The 24,442-nt window shown below is 37.5% G+C and overlaps 1 protein-coding gene across 1 annotated transcript in view; it reads right to left on the bottom strand.

The window, feature by feature from the left end:
- DNAH11 (dynein, axonemal, heavy chain 11) overlaps positions 1-24,442 on the bottom strand; it is a 387,500-nt gene that overhangs the window by 232,636 nt on the left and 130,422 nt on the right. Inside the window, exons 31-35 of the mRNA XM_011973963.1 lie at positions 14,372-14,503; positions 12,418-12,578; positions 9,016-9,172; positions 8,749-8,894; positions 5,409-5,525 (exon numbers count right to left, since the gene is read on the bottom strand). Coding sequence (XP_011829353.1) covers positions 5,409-5,525; positions 8,749-8,894; positions 9,016-9,172; positions 12,418-12,578; positions 14,372-14,503 — 713 coding nt within the window. The remainder of the gene's footprint in view (positions 1-5,408; positions 5,526-8,748; positions 8,895-9,015; positions 9,173-12,417; positions 12,579-14,371; positions 14,504-24,442) is intronic.

Raw genomic sequence — 24,442 nt, 5'->3', positions numbered from 1 at the left:
CTCATGGTTGGTGATTGGTGGAATCAGAATACTCCAAAGGCACAAGCATATGGCCTCCATGCGTGAGTAATACTTTCATCACCCACTAAAGTTATTAAAAAATTCACAAAACAATTTCAAATTTCAAGACCCAAATGAAAGAAAGTATGAGATAAGTTGGGTCACAAATAGGATACTGGAAAGGCACACAGTTTTCAAACAAAGCTATTCTGTAGTTATTACATTTACTTCTAGAATGGTTATTCTCTATCTAGAATTTTTCAAGAAAGTTAGACATTATAAAATCATTATGCTAGAGAAAGTGGTTATTATGAGGAAAGAAAAACATTCAATACACAATGTTAGAATAATTGATTAACTATTAGGGAAAATAATTGTTTAAACACTCATTTTGTATTATCAACCAAAATAAGTTCTCATCAGATTAAATTTAATAAGTACAGTAATACTATAAAAATTAGAAGAAAATACAAATAAAATATGGTTAAACATCCAGATGGATGGACAAGCAAACTTTAAGTTTGAAACAATGGAAGGAGATCACACTAAAAACTGTAGAGGTTCTTAGATTATATGTGAAGTGGAATATTATTATTTTAAAAGCACACTGAATAGTATTGAGCACACATATTGAGCACCCTAATAAAAACCCAAAATAAAACTGATAATCCTCTAGCTTATCATGGAGGAAAAAGGAAGAGAGAGAAGATACAAGTTACCCATGTATCAGGAATGGAATTCAAGACATCACTACAGATAATAAGGGAATACTGGCCGCATGAATGTCTCCTTTTGAGAAGTGTCTGTTCATATCCTTCATTCACTTTTTGATGGGATTTTTTTTCTCATAAAATTTAAGTTCCTTGTAGATTCTGGATATTAGACCTTTGTCAGATGGATAGATTGCAAAAATTTTCTCCCGTTCTGTAGGTTGCCTGTTCACTCTGATGATAGTTTCTTTTGCTGTGCAGATGCATTTTAGTTTAATTAGGTCCCATTTGTCAATTTTGGCTTTTGTTGCAATTGCTTTGGTGTTTTAGTCATGAAGTCTTTGTCCATGCCTATGTCCTGAATGGTATTGCCTAGATTTTTTTCTAGGGCTTTTATGGTTTTAGGTTTTATGTTTAAGTCTTTAAGCCATCTTGAGTTAATTTTTGTGTAAGGAAGGAGTCCAGTTTGTTTTCTGCATGTGAATAGCCAGTTTTACCAGCACCATTTGTTAAATAGGGAATCCGTTCCCCATTGCTTTTGTCAGGTTTATCAAAGATCAGATGGTTGTAGATGTGTGGCATTATTTCTGAGACCTCTGTTCTGTTCTATTGGTCTATATATCTGTTGTGGTACCAGTACTATGCTGTTTTGGTTACTGTAGCCTTGAAGTACAGTTTGAAGTCAGGTAGCGTGATGCCTCCAGTTTTATTCTTTTTGCTTAGAATTGTCTTGGCTATACAGGCTCTTTTTTGGGTCCATGTGAAATTTAAAGTAGTTTTTTCTAATTCTGTGAAGAAAGTCAATTATAGTTTGATGGGAATAGCATTGAATCTATAAATTACTTTGAGCAGTATGGCCATTTTCAAGATATTGATTCTTCCCATCCATGAGCATGGAATGTTTTTCTATTTGTTTGTGTCCTCTCTTATTTCCTTGAGCAGTGGTTTGTAGTTCTCCTTGAAGAGGTCCTTCACATCCCTTGTAAGTTGTATTCCTAGGTATTTTATTCTCTTTGTAGCAATTGTGAATGGGAGTTCAAACTTATGGAAAAAAGTTCATCTTCACTGGTCATCAAATGGAAATCAAAATCACAATGAGATACCATCTCACGCCAGTTAAAATGACAATCATTAAAAAGTCGGGAAACAACAGATGCTGGCGAGAATGTGGAGAAATAGGAATGCTTTTAAACTGTTGGTGGGAGTGTAAATTAGTTCAACCATTGTGGAAGACAGTGTGGCAATTCCTCAAGGATCTACAACCAGAAATACCATTTGACCCAGCAATCCCATTACTGGGCATATACCCAAGGGATTATAAATCATTCTACTATAAAGACACATGCATGTGTATGTTTCCTGTAGTACTATTTACAATAGCAAAGACTTGGAACCAACCCAAATGTTCATCAGTGATAAACTGGATAAAGAAAACGTGGCACATACACACCATGGAATACTAAGAAGCCATAAAAAGGAATGAGTTCATGTCTTTTACAGGGACATGGATGAAGCTGGAAACCATCATTCTCAGCAAACTAACACAAGAACAGAAAACCAAACACCACATGTTCTCACTCATAAGTGGGAGTTGAACACTGAGAACACATGGACACAGGGAGGGGAACATCACACACCAGGGCCTGTCAGGGGGTGGGGGGCAAGAGAAGGGAGATCATTAGGACAAATACCTAATGCGTGGGTGGCTTAAAACCTAGATGATGGGTTGAGGGGTGCAGCAAACCACCATTGCACATGTACACCTATGTAACAAACCTGCACATTCTGCACATGTGTCCCAGAACTTAAAGTATAATAAAAGTAAAAATTAAAAAATAATAATAAGGGAATATTAAAATGATATGCTTTGGTCGTGTGTCCCCACCCAAATCTCATGTTGAATTGCAGTTCAATGTTGGGGGAGGGTGGAAGGTGATTGGATCATGGGAGCAGATTTTCCCCATGCTTCATGAATGGTGGTTTTCATGATGGTAAGTTCTCATGAGATATGTGGGCTGAAAGTGCATGGCACTTCCCCACCTCACGCATGTTCTCTTTCTCTCCTGCTCCACCTTGTAAGACATGCTTGCTTCCCCTTAGCCTTCTGCCATCAGTGTAAGTTTCTTGAGGCCTCCTAGCCATGCTTTCTGTACAGCCTCTGGAACTTTGAGTCAATTAAACGTCTTTTCTTCATAAATTACCCATTCGCAGGTAGTTACTTATAGCAATGTGAGAATGGACTAATACAATGAACGAATGTGTGCCAATAGATTCAACTAGATAACACCAATAAGTTCCTTAAAAGATTTAAATTATCAAAATCAAATCAAGAAAAAATTAAAAATCAGAAAAACCCTATGTCTATTAAAGAAACTAAATTCATTATTAAAAAGATTCCAATAAAAATCTCTAGGTCCAAATGGCCTAACTGATTAATTCAATCAAATACTTCAGGATTAAATAATAGCAATTCTACACAAACTCTTAAGAAGATGGAGAAGAAAACACTTGCCAACTTATTTCATGATGTCAGCACTACTCTGATGCCAAAGCCAGAAAAACATTTTACAAGTACACTGTAGAACAATATCCCTCATGGCATAGATTTTTAAAAGTTTCTTAACAAAAGAGTGTCATATTGAATCTAGCAGTACCTATTAATAAAATACTTCCTGACCAAATGGAGCTTATCTCTGGAATGCAACACTGAAGGACTGTTTAGCCTTTGAAAATCAATCAATATAGTTCAGCACATTGAATAAAGGAGAAAACCCATATGAAAACTATAAAACAACAAAGCTTATAAAATAAAACATAGTTAAAAAATTTTGCAAGCTTGGGCTAAGCACATTTTCTCGAATATGATATTAAAAACGAAAACAAATTGATAAATTGTATTTCATCACATTTAAAACTTCTATCTTTGCTAGACACAAGAAAATGAAAAGGCAAGCCACAAACTGAGAGAAAAAATATTTGCAATGTATGTATCTAACAAAGGAACTGTATGCAGAATACAGCATTTCACAAAAGATGGTATAGCAATCGACAACAAGTATGCAAAAGAGGCTCAACATCATTAGCCATCATGGAAATGCAAACTAAACCTATGATGACACACTACTACCTATCTATTAGATTGGCTAAAAATAAAAAAGGCTGACAATATCAATTTTTGACAAGAAATTCTCATACATTGATGGTGAGGATGTAAACTTGTAAAATCGCTTTGGAAACCAGACTGGCAGATTCTTATAAGTAAAACATACATTTGCCATGTGGACTAGCAATTCCAGCCATAGATATCTGTCCCAAATAAATAAAAATACATGTTCATATAAAGATTGCACATGAATGTTCATAGCCGCTTTATTCATAATAGCCCCAAACTGGAAACAGCCCAAGTGTCCATCAACTAGTGAATGGATCAACAAATTGCAGTAGGTCTATATAATAGAATACTAATCAGTGAGAAAGAGGGGCAAACTACTGATACGCTCAACAACTTGGATAAATCTCAAAATCACAATGCTCAAAGAAGCCAGATGCAAATAAGTACATATTGTCTGCTTTCATTTACATGAACTCTAGGAATGACAAATTTAATCTATAATCACAGAAAGTACATCATTGGTATGGCAGGCTCACTTCAAAGAGGCAGAAGAGAATTTCTGGGGGTGTGAAAATATTCTGTACTTTGATTGTGGTTATGCTTTCACCAACTGTACACTTGATTGTATTAAATTATACCTGAATGTTTTTACTATCACCTGGTATGGTGATAAACTTTATAATTTTATCTCTAAACCTGATCTCTCATTCTCTAATAAAACATAAACCATATTTCAATTCTGTAAAATTGTAATACAGAGTTTTCTGGAAAACTGAACCAAAAAAAATGATACCTGAATGAAGTTGACTTAAATTATAAATGAATCATAACTGATACTAGATGTAGTAATACGTGTTCTCTTATAGACTCCTGCTAAGCGCATTGGCAGAGTACTTTTGAAAAGCAGGTCATCAATAGAGATTTTAATCATTCACTTAAGTAATTCTACATTTAGAAATCTATTCTGAAATAAGAGTAATTTTTCATGTGAATAGAAGTTTACAGTCTGCTACTTCATTAAAATAAGAAAAAGGAAACGAGAAACCCTACGTGACAGACAACAGTGAATGGTTAAGACATTTATGAACGAGGCATTTCTAAAGGTTTTTTAATAATACGCTAAAATATGTATGCCAAAATATTAAATGAAGAGAACTAAGGAAAAATCGTGCCTACTGTAATATCTTAATCCCACAAAATATAAATTATAAAAGAGGCTAGAAAACATAACAATCGTTATTTCTGGATGGTGATGTAATTTTTTCTTTATTCTTTTCTATATTTTCCAAATAGTTCATAATTTATGAAAATTATGTTTATAATAAAAATATACATTACAAAATAGCTAACAGTAAATATGCAAATATACCACGTAACTTTTAAATACTGATTTTGAGTCCTGGTTTTATAATTCAAAAGGGTTAATTTATCGTGGTGAAAGTTCTATCTGTAAAAGGAGCCCAAAGAAATAATACAGGGTTTTCCTTAGGAATTTTCAAGCGAAAGCAAATCACTTAACAGTGCAGACCAACAACATTAGGTGGCATGAGTGCACCAGATGCTAAGCCACAAAGCATAACACTTGCCTGAAAAGAGCTTTGAGATTTTCCGGTAATTCGGTTCGACCAGCATAACCCGGGTTCATAGTAATAAATATTCCAACTGATGGCTTCAGTGCGATAGTTTCCCCAAGAAATACAAATCTACCATAAAAAGAATGTTGATGAAATTAAATGTGTTCATTGAATATGAATGCACATTGACAAATGCAAACCACTGCAAAATGCAAATTATTAGGAAGCTGTTTATTCTGTGTAATTTTCTTTAAAATTCATAAGCATACATATTTTGAATATGTTTTGAAGCATATTTATTAAAAATACCCTCCCTTTTCCCAGAGGAATTATAAAAATGGGAAGTATTCTTTTTTTATTTTCGCATAGCCTTAGAATCCTAGAATATAAAAATGAAGACTTGATTATTTTAACATTTAATGGAAGGTGATGTCATTTTTACCTTCAACATGGGCTGCAATTCCTTGAATGGGATGCTGCATAGAGAGAGAATGCCCAAACTAAGAGGAGAAAGGGACGTCCTATTCAGTCTTAAATTTTGTCTATTTCTTCAACTTCTCTCTCTTCCTCTTTCCCTCCATACCTGCCACTGACTCAAGAAAAATCCATTAAATATCACTAAGAGGTACAATAGCTCTGGAGCCAGACTGTGAGTATTCAGATACCAGCCATATCACTTTAGGCAAGTTGATTATCCTATGTTCCAATTCCCTCATCTACTAAAAATAATAATCATATTACCCACCTTATTGGATTATGCAAGGATTTAAAGGGATTATAAATATAAATGGGTAAAAGTACAATGCCTAGAACATGGAAAATACTCAAGAGATGTTAGCTATGACTAATGCTATTACTGTCACTTAAAGGCATTGGAGAAACAGTGAAAGATTTGCATTGGAGAAATAGTGAAAGGTTTTCACAAAGATTTGCGAGGACCCAAGTGGGTTGTTGCTGGCCAGGGCAATGAATGGTAATGTGCTATGGGAGCCATATTGAGAGATAGGTAGAAGGAAACTTTCCAATGAGAGTAAATGAGACAAAATATAAGGCTGATCTCTTGCATTGCTGAGAGGGAAGGGCTGAAACAGTTAAGGAGCTCGGTCTGCATCATGAAAGAGAGAAGACAGAAACCACAGTTTTTAGGACTAAGAGTGTCTTAGATACTAGGTAATTAGGAGCAGGTGGATTTTGTATAGTCAAGATAAAAATGGGGAAAACTTCATTTCCCAGAATGTCAGGCTAGGGAAGGTAGACAGGCTGACAGGGCTGCTCACACACAGAGAGGTGGCTCTTGCCACAGGATAACTGCCTCCTCTCCCACTGTACACAGGAGAGACAGCCCCAGTCAAAGGTGTGGACCTCCAGAGGGTAGAGCTGGCAAGGCACTAGAAGGCTTTGTAACCGAGGCATGGTCCCATCTCTTAAATCTTCATGTGTAAAGAGAATTTAATAAGCTCATGAAATAAGAAGGAGCAGAGCTGTCTGCATATGGGCTAAAATAAGATGAAGAGAGAAGACCCACAGACATTCAGACAAGAGGAGACTACCAAGCAGTATTCTTGGCAATGTTCAGAAATCAGTACATGGATCAGTTACATAAATCTCCATAAGAAAGGATGGCCTCAAATGACATCTGGGTTACAGCAAATAAAAAGATTTTGACTAAAAGCTAGATAAAATATAGCTGGAGATCTAAGAAGAAAGAACTGAGCTTCTCTATCACGGCCTTAGAGATGGGGCAGGTCAGGAAACAGACACCTGAACACGTAAAACTGGGGCCCAAGGTCCACGTGGCAGAAGGGCTGAGTGAGATATTTTCTAGAAGGCAGAAATATCCAAATATATCTACTGATAACCTGGAAACTTCTACAACAGGTACACAGTCCAAGAAGCTAGATAATCCTTGGGAGACTGAAAATGTTCCTATGGACAAGATAGCTAGCTGAGAAAAATATTCTAAAAACTAAGGGGGCACAGGTAGGCCAGATAAATAAGATTGCCCTGTTGATAAAAATGTTAAAAAGAGAACCAGATTTGTGCTGCGTACTATATTAATTTATTTCTCAAATTAAGCCATCAAAGGTAAGTGCCAGTTGTGTTTTGCTTTTTGGAGTGTGGCATCGTGTTGAGAAGCATTTAGAGTTCAAATATAATTTGAAAGGTCTTGGCCCAAGTTACTGGAAGAACATGAAGGTGTAACCTATTGGGATGAGACAAATAGCAACGAAGGAGTTGGTGGAAGGACTAAGATTTTGATTTTGGATATATTAAATATGAGAAGCCTGGGAGACCTCCAGTAGAGTCTTGTGATGCTCCAGGCAGTTGTTTAGGTCAGTCCAGAGATGAGGAGAAAGGAGGCCTGGGCATCTGGTACTCAGCAGCATTGACAGAGTTTTTTAAAGCCCTGGGACTAGTTGAAATCAACAAGGGGAGAAAATATAAAGAAAATAAATCCAAAGAAGGGCCTGTGATGTCTGACATGAATTGGCCAGGAAATAACAATAAAACATAATAGCAAACATAGATATGGTGCTTACTATGTGGTAGGCATTTGTCCAGGTACTTTGCATTTAATCATCACAGTAGTCTATAAGGCAGGTACTCTTCTTTCCCCCATTTTATAGATGAGAAGAAACCAGCAATGAAGCAGCTGTGAGGGGAGAGAGACGTAGGAGAGGTGTTGTCCTCAACCCACGTGAAGAAAGTGTATCACGCAGTGGAGAATGACCAACTGCATCAGATGCTGCCAGAGGTCAAGAAAGATGAGGACTGAGAACTGATCCATGGAATGAGCATCTTAGAAGTCTTTTGGAATTTTGGAGAAAGGGTCTTGCTCTGTCTCCCAGGCTGGAGCTCAGTGGCACAAACATAGCTCACTGCAGCCTTGACCTCCTGGGCTCAAGCAGTCCTCTTGCCTCAGCCTCAAAAATAACTGGGACTACAGGCACATGCTACCATGCCTGGCTAATTTTTAAAATTTATTTATTTTGTAGACACCAGGTCTCACTATATTGCCTAGACTGGTGTTGAACTTCTGGGCTCAAACAATCCTCTCGCCTCAAACTCCCAAAGTGCTGGGATTACAAGCGTGAGTCACTGTGTCTGGGCAATCCTAGAAGTTGTTTTTTCAGTGATTAAAGTAATGTAATACACATGGGTTGTACTCAACACTTAGAAACCACTAATAAAAATGGGAGACCATTCAAAATAATTCCCCCAAATCGACCAGACTCTTCCTTTATCTATTTCATGAGACAGGGAGAGGTAGCAATAGACAGTGAAGGGGAGGTTACCTTCATGACTCCATGCTTTTCTATTTGTAACAAGAGACAATCCACACGGCACTCACCTCTTTTTCCTGTTTCTGATGGCATCATGAATCATTTTCACCTGCACTGCCACCACTGACAGAACTTCCACAGAGATTCGGTTGAACTCATCAAAGCAGCCCCAAGCTCCTGTCTGCACCAATCCCTTATAGATATTTCCTATGGACTAAATGATAACGTGAGGCACTCAGAATTTAACAGAAGGGGTTTTTACGCTGTTATACTGAATAATTCCCCATCAGGAATAACGTTATAGAATACAGTTTTACACATTATTACTAACTTACTTTGTAGTCCATTTGCTCTGAACAGTTGAATACATAAACCATCATGCCAAGGGCACGTCCTAGGTCTTTGGTGGTCTCTGTTTTCCCGGTACCCGCGGGGCCAGCAGGAGCCCCACTCATGGTTAGATGAAGTGATTGAGTTAAAGTAATATAACACCTTTAAGCAACAGAAAACACAAACATCAGAGTCTAATATGAGATTTTTGTAAAACATCAGAGGCAAAACATTAGGAAAAAAGTTTACGAAGCTCTAGAATGTGACAGTAGCATCAAATACTGATTTACTTCTCATTTGTTCACGGCAATAACGAATCAGAATATTTTCTATCACATTTATTTTTGGGCTAGCTGTCTAAAAATACTAGAAAAGAATGTATTTCTTTGTTTATTGATCTCATTTCCTAAGAGCTGTGTATTTGAATACCAATAACACTGGATTTGTACCGCTGTTAAATTTCTGATATTTCTAGGTAAAGGTACTATTAATACGGCAGACAACATCTCAAACTATTGTTTATAAAGGAAAAGTAGAAGAGAAGTCTTAGATGATGAATGAATTAAACATTGGCTGAATTAAACTGCTACTTAATACATTAAGAAATATGTAATGTCTATAAATACATAGCATACAAATAATATATCCCTATTTCAATATATAAAGCAAATATAAAAGGGCAATTTATTGTATTTAAATATATTTTAGAAATTCCTTTGGAATGTGTTGCTACATGCACTTAGATTACCATAATACTTATTTTTGCAGCAAAGACTCAGAGGTTCTTAGAAAATCATGAAACAAGAATATTTAATAAAAGAAGACAAAACACATAGCAAGGACATCAAATGGCTGTATTCTTTATCTGGGGTTTCCTCCGATGCATAAAATCGTTTTTCTCTTAGTACAGACAGCAGGTCTAGTGAAATGATACACACACAGAGGTCAGGAGACGAGAGACTAATGTCTCCTTTGCCAATCATCAGATGCTAATATTAAATAAGTCTTTTGACATCAACACACCTCAGTTTTCTCCTCCATTAAATGAGGTTAATTGTAGGAAAATATTCAGAAGGCCAAAGGTAAATGCCTTAAAAAATTGAAAGTACTATGCAAATAGAAGCAATTAATTATGAAAACAGAAAGTGTTTCTGCATTTGATATCCATTGCATGTTTCAGTGTATCTTACAATGAATGAGTGAAAAGGCTCCCAGACTAGGAATCAGGGTACTTTTTGTAGTAGAGATTTTCGCCTTGTAATTTTCTCCAGTGGTTCCAAGTTTTGGGTAGGCACATGGCAGCCAGTGCTGAGAGGCTACGTTTCCTGCCTTCCTTCCAGTCAGGAGTTGCCAAGTGACCAAACTCCAACCAATGGTATATGTGCAGAAATGATTAGTGCCATTCCTAGAACACGTCCTTGGAGATATTTGACCTGGACTCTCTTTTTTCCCTTTTCACTGGCTAAAACACATGTGGAAACCATGTTTAGCATGTCAACCACCTGCCAGTCTGTACTGCTGCCCCACTCACCTCTGGATTGTGAGACACCTGCTTCTGTGTTATTTCAGCCATTGTGTTTTGTTTGGAATATCTAACAGCAGCTTAACTGGCATCCTCCTAGCCAATACATAGACTGAAGTCTCTGAACCTGCCCACATATGGAAGAAGGAGACACTGTCTCCCCTGCCTACCTCACAAAGGGATGGTCAGCATCAAATGAAATATAATGGAAGAATTTGAAGGGCATCATTTTGCCAATGTAAACAATTAGTAAATAATTCAAAGAATGAAATGGAAATGGAATCATTTTATCCAATGCAATTCACACTATTAAAAGGAACATTCATCTTCCTTTTAGCTCCCAAAAAACCCACATAGTGATTCTTCTAATTTTGAAGTTAATAAACTATCAGGCCTTACATAACGATAAACTTTAAAATGCCTCTTCCCTTTTTCTCCCGTACCCTGGGCCTCCCTTTCCTCCTTCTCTATTGACAATGGGATGCATACAGTAGACTCTTCACATTTGCAGTTTTGACTATTCTCAAGTGACACTGTCAAGCTCCAATTTTAATCCCTCTCACTGAAAGCAGTGCATAAATTAACTAATGAGGACAGTGAATGCTGACTTTTAATCAGAGACAAGTTAGAACTGAATTAGATATAATTATAGAAACTATACAATACACAAATGTTGCAATTATGAGATTAATATGTGCAAGAACAATCACAAATGTAGTGTGAGGATCCTACCAGCCTCTCAGGACTACCATAGCAAACCAGCTTTATAGACTTATATTTGAAACTGTCTACACTTCGGTGATAGTGGATAATTGGGCCTGCTGCTATGACCTTGAGGTGTGATTTCTGCTTCATGAATGCCAAAGATTAAATGTGCTGTCTCCCATCAAACAGGTCAGCAGAGATTGGAATACTAACAAAGAAATTCCTCTCGATGTGACATATTCTTATCTCTGCAATATTCTGACTAAGTATGTATTTACTTGGAGTCAAGTGGAAATGAACTATTAATAATAGTAACCTCTTGCCCCCTTGAAGTACTTGAGCCACACTGGCTTGCTTTCTATCCCTGGAACTGGCCACGTGTCTCCCCACCTTGGAAACTTTGTCCTTGCTGTTGCCTGTAACTTTCTGACCCAGGATCCCTGCCTAACTGGTTCCTCATTTTTTAGGTTCCAGCTCAAGCTCTCCACAATAGTAGGCTCTCCCTTCAAGATAATTTTAAACACATTGACCTTTTTAAAATTTTTTTGTCATAGCATATATTACAGCCTAAAATAATTATATTAGTTAATTTATTTGTTCATTGTTTCTCTTTATCCCCACTTACTAGAAAGTAATCTCTGTGACAGCAAGAACTCTGTTCAACACTGGAATAGTACTTAGCAGAGTACTTCGGAAGTACTTGTTGAATCATTTAATGAATGCTTTGTTCTTCCCCTTCCCTTCCTTTCACTGTATGCAATTCCTCAAATACGAATTTGAACACAGGCAATTCCTAGTTATTTTTACGTTTTCAATAAAGGAATCCTGTGGGGATGGAGGGAGGTGGTGATAGATCCTGATACAGAATGTTAGTTGTAGATAACTGGGCAGAATCAAAAATGTTTCCTTGAGTCATATTAATCCACTCATGATTTCATCATTTGTGCATTGTGCAGCTTCTGTAATTCTGTTTCTCTAATTCAGTTCTCTTCACCTTTTCCTAAAGTCAACATTCACTACCTTACATTATTTATTACTTTACATACCACTTTTGCATAGTTCATTGTTTGTTCATGGTTTCCTCTCATTCCTTCCTTTTTATTCTCACACATCTCTGCTCAAGCTAGGGGACTTTTTTGGGTTGGTTTTTCCCATCTGGATGGAAACTTAGAATTGTTACCTGTCAGTCAGAGGAGTGATCACCAGTCGAGGACTGTTGCCTAAGTATTCATAGAAGTACTGGAATTGGGCATCACAAATATTAACAAAGCAGTGTTTCTGGGTATCCTCCCATCGGTGACGAAGTTGAGACAGCCATGTAAAAGTCTGGGGACTGACAACCTAAAGGCATTGCATAATCATCACACGCAGGACACTGGTAGTTTGGGGGCAACAAATTATTAATCTAATCAACTCTACTGCTTCACACTTTATTTCTAAAATTATCACAGACAGGAAATCTCTTGCATGTTATTGCAAATTATAATGGCACATACATGGTTAAATACTTAATAAGAAATATGCATGTAATAAATCTTCATTTTAAACTTTTATATAAAACAATATGAATTTCTTCAAGCAATGCTTTTTCCCCCTTTTATGAATCACCCCAGGGGATTAGATAAATTTTGTAACTTTATACTCATATCACTGAAGTCAGATGGAAAAATACACTATCCATATTTAAATGATACATAATCCATAATTTCTGCATTGCAGAGGCATAAATAAACTACACTTTCAACCAAGTTCAGTCTAAAACCAATCTGCTTTTAGTACAGAGATTTTCTGCTTCATTTTTAATCACATCAAATAACAGTATTTTTCAGTGCTATTCTTTCCCATCTACTCAATCCTAACTATTCATCTTCCAGTTAAAAATCCCTGTCTCTTTCAAGATAAATGTGACCCTTGGATTTCTTGAGAATCCGTTGAACTTACCAAAATTACTGTATACTAATTTGTCTGATGACTACATAGGTTTCAGCATTGCATATTCATGTATATAAGATGGTTGGGAATTAGACAAAAGTATTTTTAGTACAAAATAAAGGACATATTTTAAATCAGAATTTATCCTACTGCAAATCATCAGACTTATAAAACAGAATAAAATATATAAGAAGATACAAGACCATATTAAAAGAGTAGTTATCAACAGTTCATTATTAAAATGAGAACACATGGTAAGTGATGTTTTGCAAGGAAAAGTTTTGGACTAGCAATTAAAGAATATCATTCACTAGTGGTCCTGAAGCTGGATCAAGGAATATTAATGTATGTTTATGGTTTACATGAAGAAGCATTTTCTTGCACTTTATACAAATAATTTAAATTCACTTTGCTTTTAATAAATTGAGAAAAAGAAACAGAAAAACCATACAAACATTTCACAATACATACAGGCATTCGAATTGTGAAAGGAATTGCCTTGTTTTAGTACTACCAAACAAGTGTAACCCAGTAGACAAGCATATTCCTGACTTTTGTAAATAGGAATACATTTTGGAAAGAAGGATGACAAAATTCTCCTTTCACGTTAAACACTGCCAACACTTAAAGACACACAGACATTTTAAAGATATGTAAAAGAAAGGTTATTAGTATACTAAAAGAATTAGAAAATAACTTCTTACAAGACAATAATCTAGTTGTTCAAGGAAGAGACAAAGGATTACCCAAGTGACAACCTAGAATTATGACCAACACCTCTTTCTTCAAGGGGAAATGTATCAAAGGCACACAGACATAGTTTAAATTACATACACATAATCTTACTGCTATTGGCTGTGTAAATCACAGAGGTGAGGCTCATAGGCCAATGACCAAGATGGTCACACACAGAGAGATGAACACAGTGATTTCCCATGGTTCTTCCGTTGTGATAAAATTTTTTTGATGATCTGATGTTCCTAACTTGGCAAAACCTTTTGGGATATCACTTGGAATAAGTCTCATCAGGATAATATATTGGCTAACCAAAATCAAATGCACCCAAGTTAACCACAACCTTTCAGGACTAATTAAAACATACAAACTTTCAAAAAACAATGACTTTCTTGGAACTACTCTGGCAATAAACATCACTTTCAGGAAACAATAATGAATACATAAAATTTCTACAAACAACTTGCCTTCTGAGAAATAAGTTTTGCCACCACGTCTCTGGCATGGACATCTATGGTACAAATTGTCATGATCTTCTGTCTGTCTCCAGGTAGAAGTTCTCCCAGCAAAAGTGTAATCAGTGTATTCAGCTGAGAAATCTAGAAGGAATCATTTTTTAAAAAGGAGGGAAGGGTTACAAATATAAAATTTAAGAGCCCCAAATTCTTCATATTTGTAAAGACTGATTTAGTTTGCAAAACAATTTCTTCCTTTCTTTTTTTCTTTTTTGAGATGGAGTCTCACTCTGTCACCCAGGCTGGAGTGCAGTGGCGCGATCTCAGCTCACTGCAACTTCTGCATCCTGGGTTCAAGCAATTCTCCTGCCTCAGCTTCCCTAGTAGTTGGGATTGCAGGTGCCCGCCACCACACCCAGCCAATTTTTATATTTTTGGTAGGGACAGGATTTCACCATTTTGGCCAGGCTCGTCTCAAAACTCTTGATCTCAAGTGATCTGCCTACCTCGGCCTCCCATAATGCTGGGATTACAGGCATGAGCCACCACGCCTGGCCACAAAACAATTTCAAATGTGTTATCCCACCTGGTCCTCAAAGAACCTTGGTATAGGAATGACAATATTATTATCCCCTCACACAGATGAAGGACAAGAGAACCTGTGAGTAATGACAAAGCCGGGGCAGACACAGGGTTTCCTGGCTGCACTGAACTGACCCTCTACCCTAATGATAATCTGGTCCATAACATTGTTGAAACGGAAATGACCACAAATCTTAAAAGGCCAAATTAGACTAAAAAAGCATAGTAAGAGCTAAATGACAAATTCTATTTTTCTTTAGAGAAGCATTCACCTAACAATTTGTGTTTGCTTTGGTTTTTAAAAATACAAGATAGTGATGATTACTGAAAAAATATTTAAAATGTAGAGCTGAAGAATGTCCTCCTTTACTCGTATTTACATCCCTATTCTTGTTTAGGTCCGTTGTACTCGTAGATAAGTATTTTTCAAACTGCTGGTCTTTTTTTCATAGAATGGAAAGGAATAAAATGGAATGCCACGAATGACAATTCACTGAAGTGACTGGAATAGAAAATACAGCATTACAGGTAGTAAGAGAATGTATTGTTTCATGCTGTTTTGTTTCTGCTTTGACTACCTACATAAACATGTGAACTTGGATCTGATAGAAAATATTTCTTATGGTGAATTGTGGTCAAAGAGGTTTGAAAGATTCTGTCTTAGGTGGTCATTTTGTTAGTATGGTTATTTACACAAAAAGATTTCTGCCTTACTCAAGCCTTATTTACAAAACCAGTATTTCTGCCTTATTCCAGGCATCATACTGTGAAACAATACCATCCCCCTTTCTCTTCAGCTCTGCAAAAGGACAGTCAATGACAAACTGCTAGCACCTGAGAAAGCTGGCGGTAAGTGAATATGACAGATCACCAGAGACTCAACCCTTTGTAGCCTACGGTCAAATACAGGTTCGCTATTGTACTACTATCACGCCCCGGAAAATGCAAAAGCCTGCACACTTCCCTGAGATTGCTGTGCAGCTGGAGGCCGGAGAAAGTCATACAGCTGGAATAAGAAGGGAGAAGAAAGGCAGGAAGAGACAACCGTAACATGCGCAATTTCCATGAAATGAGAACACAGAAGTGTTCCAGGCACTGACTAAGCACGTTGCTGATCTCATTGCACTTAATCTTAAGACAATCTGTTATCTGAACTTTGCAGATGAGAAAATTGAGTCAAAGGCTTATTAACCACATTTGCCAATCCAGGGAGAGGAAATTCAAATTCCAACAGTCTGACTTCAGATTCATCACATAGACCCTCTCCAGCCTCCACAAGACCTACCCATCCCTTCAGGTCTGAGAAACTGTAGCTGTGCAAGAAGCATTCAGGACAGACTCAAAGTCAAACACAAAGGAAAGCTGGCTTAAAGAAATAAAAATATTATTATATATCCCCTAGACACTCAGGATACACGACAGCTTTATAAGCATTTGTCCTATTTCCCTCACCCTCTGGCTTTATTGAGGTATGATTGAAAAATAAAAATTGTATAAATTTAAGATACACAATGTGATATTTTGATATATGTTTATATTGTGAAACTATTACCCCAAGGAAGCTAATTGACATATCCATCAGTTCACATATCTTTTAAGTGAGAATATTTGATATTTACTGTTTCAGCAAATTTCAAGTGTACACTACATTATTATTAACTATAGTTGCCATATGCTACATTAGGTCTCTAGAACTTATTCATGCTATAACTGCAAGTTTGTACACTTTGACCAATATCTTCTGTTTTCCTCCCCTGCATCCTCTGATAACCACCATTCTACTGTTACTATGTGTTAGACTTTTTTAAAAAATCCACTTATAAGTGAGATCATGCAGTATTTGTCTGTCTGTGTTTAGCTTGTTTTACATAGAATAACGCCCTTCAGATTCATCCAGGTTGTCACAAATGGTGGGATTCCTTCTTTGTAAAGGCTAAATCATATTCCTCAGTGTGTGTGTGCATGGGTGCTTGCATGAGTGTCTACACATTTTCTTTATCCATCTATCAATGAATACTTGGGTTTTTTTCCACATCTTGGTGATTGTGAATAAAGCTGCAATGAACACGGGAGTGCACATATCTTGTCAAAGTAGTGATTTTATTTCCTTTACCTATATATCCAGAAGTGAGATTTTTGGATCATATGGTAGTTCTATTTTTAATATTTTGAGGAATGTTCATAATGTTTTCCATAATGGCTATACTACTTCCTACCGACCACCAAGGAGGTCAAAGATTTGTACACTGAAAACTACAAAACTCAAAGGAAAAAAATTAAAAACAAAAATAAATGGAATGATCCCATGCCCTTGGGTTAGAGGAATTTATGTTTGTTAAAATCTCTGTACTGCCCAGAATTCTCTGTAGTCTTAATGCAACTGCATCAAGATTTCAATGGCATTTTTTTTTTTTTGCAGTTTTAGAAAAAACAATCTTAAAATTTGTATGGAATCACCAAGGACCCCGAATAGCCAAAGCAATCTTAAGCAAGAAAAACAAAGCTGGAGGCAGCACATCTCCTGATTTCAAATTATATTACAAAGCTATAGTAATCAAAACAGTGTGGTACTGGCATACAAAAAGGCACAAAGACCAATGGAACAGAATAGAGAGTTAAAAAATAAAATTTTCAACTAATTGTTAGCATAGGAACCAAAAACAGTGAAGAAAGAAGGCTCTTACATAAATGGTGTTGGAAAAAACTGGACATCACATGCAAAAGAATGAAATTGGACCCTTATACTATACACACACACAAAAAAAAAACAACTCAAAATGGATCTAAGACTTAAAGATAAGACCTGAAACTGTAAAACTCATTAAAAAATGTGGGAAAAGCTTCACAACTTTGGTCTTGACAATGGTTTTTTGGACTTGACACCAAAAGTATAGATAACAAAATAAAAAAATAAAAAACAAGTGAACTATATCAAACTAAAAAGTTTCTGTACATCAACAGAAAAAATCAACAAAATGAAAAGGTAGCCTATAGAATGGAAGAAAATATTTACAAACAATATATCTGATAAGGGGTTAATATCTAAAATATATAAGGAACTCATACAACTCAATGGCAACAAATAGCCTGATTAGCAATGGGCAAAGGACCAGAATAGCCATTTTCCCAAAGAAAACATACAAATGGCTAACTAGTATATGAAAAGATGCTCAAAATCACTAATCATTAGAGAAATCAAAACCACAATGAGCTATCACCTCACACCTACTACAGTGGCTACAATAAAAAAAAGTCAAAAGATATTTTTGGTAATGATGTGCCTTAACCTACTACGAGAGTGACATAAAAGAGCACTGATCACAGGCCGGCCGTGATGGCTCACGCCTGTAATCCCAGCACTTTGGGAGGCTGAGGTAGGTGGATCACTTGAGGTCAGGAGTTCAAGACCAGCCTGGCCAATGGGGTGAAACCCCATCTTTACTAAAAATACAAAAATATCAGCCAGGCATAGTGATGTGTACCTGTAATCCCAGCTACACGGGAGGCTGAGGCAGGAGAATCACTTGTATCTGGGCGGTCTAGTCTGCAGTGAGCTGACATTACACTACTGCACTCCAGCCTGGGTGACACAGTGAGATTCTGTCTCAAAAAATAAAAAAGATTACTGATCACAGATCACTATGATAGATACAATAATAAAAAATTTAAATATTCCAAGAATTACTAAAATGTGATGCAAAGACACAAAGCAAGTTCATGTTGTTTGAATGATAATGTCAATGCCCAGCATAGAGGGGGTTGCCACAAATCTTACAAAAATAAAGCAGTATCTGCAAAGCACAGTAAAGCAAATCACAGTAAAATGAGATACACCTGAATTTTCATAAACTGCATTTTAAAAAGTAGTTAAATGTTTAAAAAGCAGATGTGATTATTGTTTTATGTCTAAAATGTTCACTGCTCATCATCCCCTAGATTTTATGTTCCATAAAGTCAAGGACAGCATCTATCTTATTTGGTGCCTTATCCCAGAGCCACTGAAGAACTGTCAGAGTGTGGGTGCTCAATGTGTATCTGCTGAAAAGATGAATTAATGTACAATAACAACCCATGCCTACACAAGTTTCTAAGGAAAATTAATATACACTTTAGTGAGAAAAGGGTTATTTAGTCCTTGGATATTTTCTCACCTGGGTCAAGATATCCGGTCTTTGTAGTATCCAATCTTATGCCACTATCAGTATTTGGTTAAAAAAAAAAGGGTGATTGCAACAACAGTAATAATATCGTATACCTTATAAGAACATTTATAATTTTAAGTGCATTCACATGCATTGTCTTATCTGAGCCTCCCAACCACCTGTGATTTCTGCATTATTGATTCATTTTTCACAGAAGTGCAGTCAAATGGAAGATGATTAAAAACACAGCTTGTCAACATAATCTGCACAGCATCATATGTTGGGGATCTTATACTGTATATCAAGATTAAACCTTCTCTGATGATACTCTTTAGTAAGTAATAAAATTCCGCACCCATAGTTATGTAATGTAGTTAAAAAATGTCTGTAGTATTTGGGCAGTGGCAACAGGTAGCAATCATCATGGTCAGTACTGTACTTGCATATAAGTTTATGGTATGTGACATATAAAACATTCCTTAGCAACTTTAAGAAAATATACCCTATCGTGTAATCAGTACATATTCTTGCCACTGATTGCAATAGTGTTACGTGATTTTCTACCGGATCAAGGATGTCTGGCTCAAGTCTACCTACATCCCTTTGAAACTCAAGTGGCTGTTTTCCTGGTACATCTTGGCTTCATTAGAGTGCAAGTACAGCATATATCTTGAACTAGAAATAAGCCCAACTTAGAGTAAAATCCAAACTTTTGTTCCTGGAGTACAAAGTCTTCCATGACCTCACACCACTCCTTTCCTATCTCACTTCAGTAACCATGCTGGCCTTCCCTTTGTTCTCCTATCACAGCTGCTTTAACGCCACAGCAACCATTTCATGTGCCTGGAGTCATCTTCCCTCTAATCCTTGTATGATTGGCTTCCTCTCATTATTCAAAGTTGTAGTTCAAATTTACCTCCTCAAATTGGCCTTCCCTGGCCATTCTATTTACTATTACCCCCTATTTATTCTAAATGCTTCTATTTTATTATCTTGATGGAACTTATGAGCATCCTACCAATCATGTATTTCTTTGTCTGTCTCCTCCACCCTAAGCTCTAAAGGAGCAAGGCCCATATCTATCTTATTCTGGGCTGTGTTCTCATGCTTAGCATAGCAGCCAGCATAAAGAATGTGTCCAAGTCAACACTCGCTGTATGAATTGATGAAGGAAGAAATGAACGAATGAACAATAGCAACAATACACACCAGAACAACAGTTTTTTGTTCTCTCATTCACTCATTCATACAAGATGACAAATGTGGTTCTTGTTTCCAGACCTTACAGGACAACAAGGAATGCAGATAAATAATTAAAATTGTTTTGCTAGGGCAAGTAGAAAGTACTCTGACAGCACACAGAAATAGGGCTTGCCTGATCTAGGGCTTAGAAAGGCACTTTAGAGGAATGTATACTAAGACCTAAAGAATGAGCAGGATTTAGGTTGAGAAGAATTTAGGGGTTGGCCAACAGGGAGGCAGTCGTTAAGCCACCGGGAGCAGCCCGCAGAAAGGCCCTGAATGGACAGGTGGCTCTGTGGAAGAACTGAAAGAGGTCACCCATGGCAGGAGTGGGAGGCAGAGGAAGGACAGGTGTTTAAAGATGCTGCAGAGGAAAGCAAGTGCCCAAGTGTGCAGGGCTTACCCAGCTCAGTTAGGACAATGAGATGGTGCTGAAAGGTCTAGAAGGCAGGGTGATCATGAGATTTGTGTTATTAAATGATCTCTCAGGCTATGCTCTAAACAATGAATTGGAGGAAAGTAAGACTGGAAGAAAAAAGACCTGAGAGGAGGATGCTACAGCCATTTAGATGAGAGAAGAGAGTGGCTTGGTCTAGGATATTATCAAAGCAGCTGGAGAAGGCAGTGAGAATAGGGATCTTCGGGACAGTTAAAGAGATTTGGTGGTTGATTGGCTGTTGAGCAAAAGAAGAGTCAAGCGGGCTTCTAGTGTGAGTAACTAGTGAAGAATGTTGGGGTTTTTTTTGTTGTTTTTTGTTGTTGTTGTTATTGTGTTTCCCGCAGCCAGGCACATTGGGAGGCAAGTATGAGAAGAGCGAATGTACACTGGATCTTTTAGGTTGGGTGTGCCTGTGAGACTTCAGTGAAAAATCCCTATCTGTTTCTGGCTGTGCTTCAGCAGAGAGATGCAGGATCACTAGAGTGATCCATCTCTTGATCAGGCCAGCATGGTCAACATGGCAAAACCCTGTATCTACTAAAAATACAAAAACATTAGCTGGGCATGGTGGTGCACACTTGTAACTCCAGTTACTTGGGAGGCTGAGGCACAAGAATTGTTTGAGGCAGAGGTTGCAGTGAGCCAAGATCACACCACTGCACTCCAGCCTGGACGACAGAGCGAGACCCTGTCTCAAACAAAACAAAACAAAACAAAACAAAATAAAACACAAAAACAGGTCAGGCACAGTGGCTCACATCTGTAATCCCAGCACTTTGGGAGACCAGGGTGGGTGGATCACCTGAGATCAGGAGTTCAAGACCAGTCTGGCCAAGATGGTGAAGCCCCGTCTCTACTAAAAATACAAAAATTAGCTAGGCATGATCACGCCTGTAATTCCAGGTACTTGGGAGGCTGAGGCAGGAGAATTGCTTGAACCTGGGAGGCAGAGGTTGCAGTGAGCCGAGATTGCACCACCTCATTCCAGCCTGGGCGATGGAGTGAAACTCCGTCAAAAACAAAATGAAACAAAACCACCCCCCCCCCCCCCACACACACACACAAACCAAAACAGAATACAGCCATAAGGAACAGGAATATTTAAGGAGCAGGAGGAAGACCAGCCAGGTGAAGTAAAGAGCAGCCCAAGTTTTCTAGTTAGAAAACTAGAATTCAAAAAAACATGAATATAAAGGAAGAGAGTAATGTGAAGAAGTAGGAAGTATTTTCTAAGTTGAAGAAAATAGAAATAGTCTCAATCAAGTGGTAGAAATAGGTTGTGGTGATGAGAAAAAGGAAAGTGCAAGTATAGACATTAGGTCAGCAAGCTTGATTATAAAAAAGGTTACAGAGATAAGGCAGGAAATAAAAGATGTGGAATGAATGAATAATTTTTAGTTATTTTGAGTAATGAGGGAGTTGGGCATGTTAATTACTGATGGGAATGAGCAAGAAGGAGAAACTGAAGAAACAGGAGGAAACAAAGTCAGGGCAGCCTTGAGCGACGTCAGAGCAGAAGGGACCCAGAGCAGAGGTGGAAAAATGCTCTGGACAGTGGAGGTCACCCTTGCCTCCTACCTGGAGGATGGTATTGGGGGAGGGACATCAGCCTGATGGCCACTGCTCTAGTTCCTCTCTGATGATGTCAGCAGATAATAAAAGCACTGACTGACAGGCATTGTATGTGTACATGTGTACTGTGTGTTTTCTAATTTAATCATCACAACTTTATGAAGTAGGCACGATTAGTATTCCAGTTTTACATGTGAGAATATGAGATAATTTGCCGGAGATCACACAGTTATAAATGGTGGAGCCAGGGGCTAGTACACAATTCTAAGATCTTACTGTTTATTTTACAAATACAAAACCTTCTTATGTGGATAACAGGGCATCAGACCAGGCAAGTGCTGGCCTCCAATGATTAAGGTGAGGAGCGAGAGATAACTCAGTATACCCCACCTATGAATTCTCTTATTTATATAAACATAGAAATGCTTCCTAACAAAAAGACAAGATCTTACACCTTCTATGTCACATACCATGAAAAAAAGAAAAAGGAAAAGGCACGATCTTGACCACCATTGGGGTTTATAGGATACACATATCTAAGGGACTACAGTGTTCCCAAAGAGGGCCAGCGAGCACGGTAGAATGATGGTGGGTTCACCATGTAGGACAATGTCAGACCTAGAAAGTAACAGACTCAAGGTCAGAGAGAAGCAGTGATTCCTGATACATAGTGGTGGCTGGTCCCCCATTTTTTTCCATCCTGGCTCCTATGGCATCATGGTAGAAGGAGGCCATATTGTGAATTTAAAGAGTGTATCCCTAAATAATATAGGTTTAAATCAGGCAACAAAGAAAAAAAAAATCTTCCTTGCAGCAGAAGCATTGCAGTTTTGCCAGCATCAGCCATGGCATATCTCCCAATATGGGGACACCCAAGCCATGGTAGCAAAGAAACTGGAAGAGGCCATTCTGCAGAAAAGTTGAGATCTGGACATCAGATTTGGTGGCTCATGCCTGTAACCCTTGTGTTCTGGAGGCCAAGGAGCAAGGATTCCTTGAGGCCAGGAGTTTGAGACCAGCCTAGGCAACACAGCAAGACCCCATCTCTACAAAAAATTTAAAAATTAGCCAGACATGGTGTTAGGCCTCTGTAGTCCTAGCTACTTGGGAGACTGAGGCAGGAGGACTGTTTGAGTCCAGTAGTTTGAGACTGCAGTGAGCTATGATCATGTCACTGCACCGTAGCCTGGACAATAGAGTGAGACCCAGTCTCTTAAAAATAGTAAAGTAGTCTGGAGCTAGAAGTCCTCAGCTTAGCAGATCAAAGTGAACATTACAATATAACTAGTATAGCACCTTGGGGATCAGTTACCAGAACTCTCAATCCCTTTCTAACAGGACATAATACTGAAGTTCTTCTTGTTTCATAACAGCAACAAGGACCTCTAATCTTGAAACCTACCAGTTTCACCTTCAGCAATATCAGAAACAATGAATTTTCATTTCCACCAGCCAGAGCAAAGGAAATGACAAAGAGACCAAGTCCCATACTCTTACAACTATCAGAACATGGATTGTTGAATTTCAGTTTGTTGTCCTCGTTTCCAATGCTCACTTGCTACTTCTCCTTTAATACTACTGCTAAAACCACTAGTGCAAAATTGAGCAATGAATATCAGAGATAGTGAGCTTAATTACCTCGTTCTTGACACTAATGGAAATGACTCTAATGTTTCACCATTAAGTATGATTTTCTCTGCAGGTTTCTGGTAGATATTTTTCAAGTTTTAAAAGTTCCTTTAAATGCTTATATTACAAAAGAAAAAGGTATAAAGTCAATAAGCACCCACCTTAAGAAACTTGAAAAAAAGGAACAAATTAAGCTCAAAGAAGAAGAAAGGAAATAATCAAAATAAGGGCAGAAATAAGTGAAATATAAAACAAATTATAGAGAAAACCAATAACGTCAAAGGTTAGTTCTTTGAAAACAGAAATAAAATTGATAAACACCTAGAAAACTCAATCAAGAAAAAAAGGAGAAAAAAATTACCAACCCCAGAAATGAAAGTAGGACATCTGGGCAGACCTTCCAGATGTTCTGAGGATAATACTGAAATAGCATGACCAAGAGTGGCCCCTTTTCTGTAAAGGACCAGATAGTAAATC

The sequence above is a fragment of the Mandrillus leucophaeus genome, unplaced genomic scaffold (genome assembly GCF_000951045.1).
Source record: "Mandrillus leucophaeus isolate KB7577 unplaced genomic scaffold, Mleu.le_1.0 Scaffold140, whole genome shotgun sequence".
Classification (NCBI taxonomy): domain Eukaryota; kingdom Metazoa; phylum Chordata; class Mammalia; order Primates; family Cercopithecidae; genus Mandrillus; species Mandrillus leucophaeus.
This window is presented reverse-complemented; position numbering and strand designations above follow the sequence as displayed.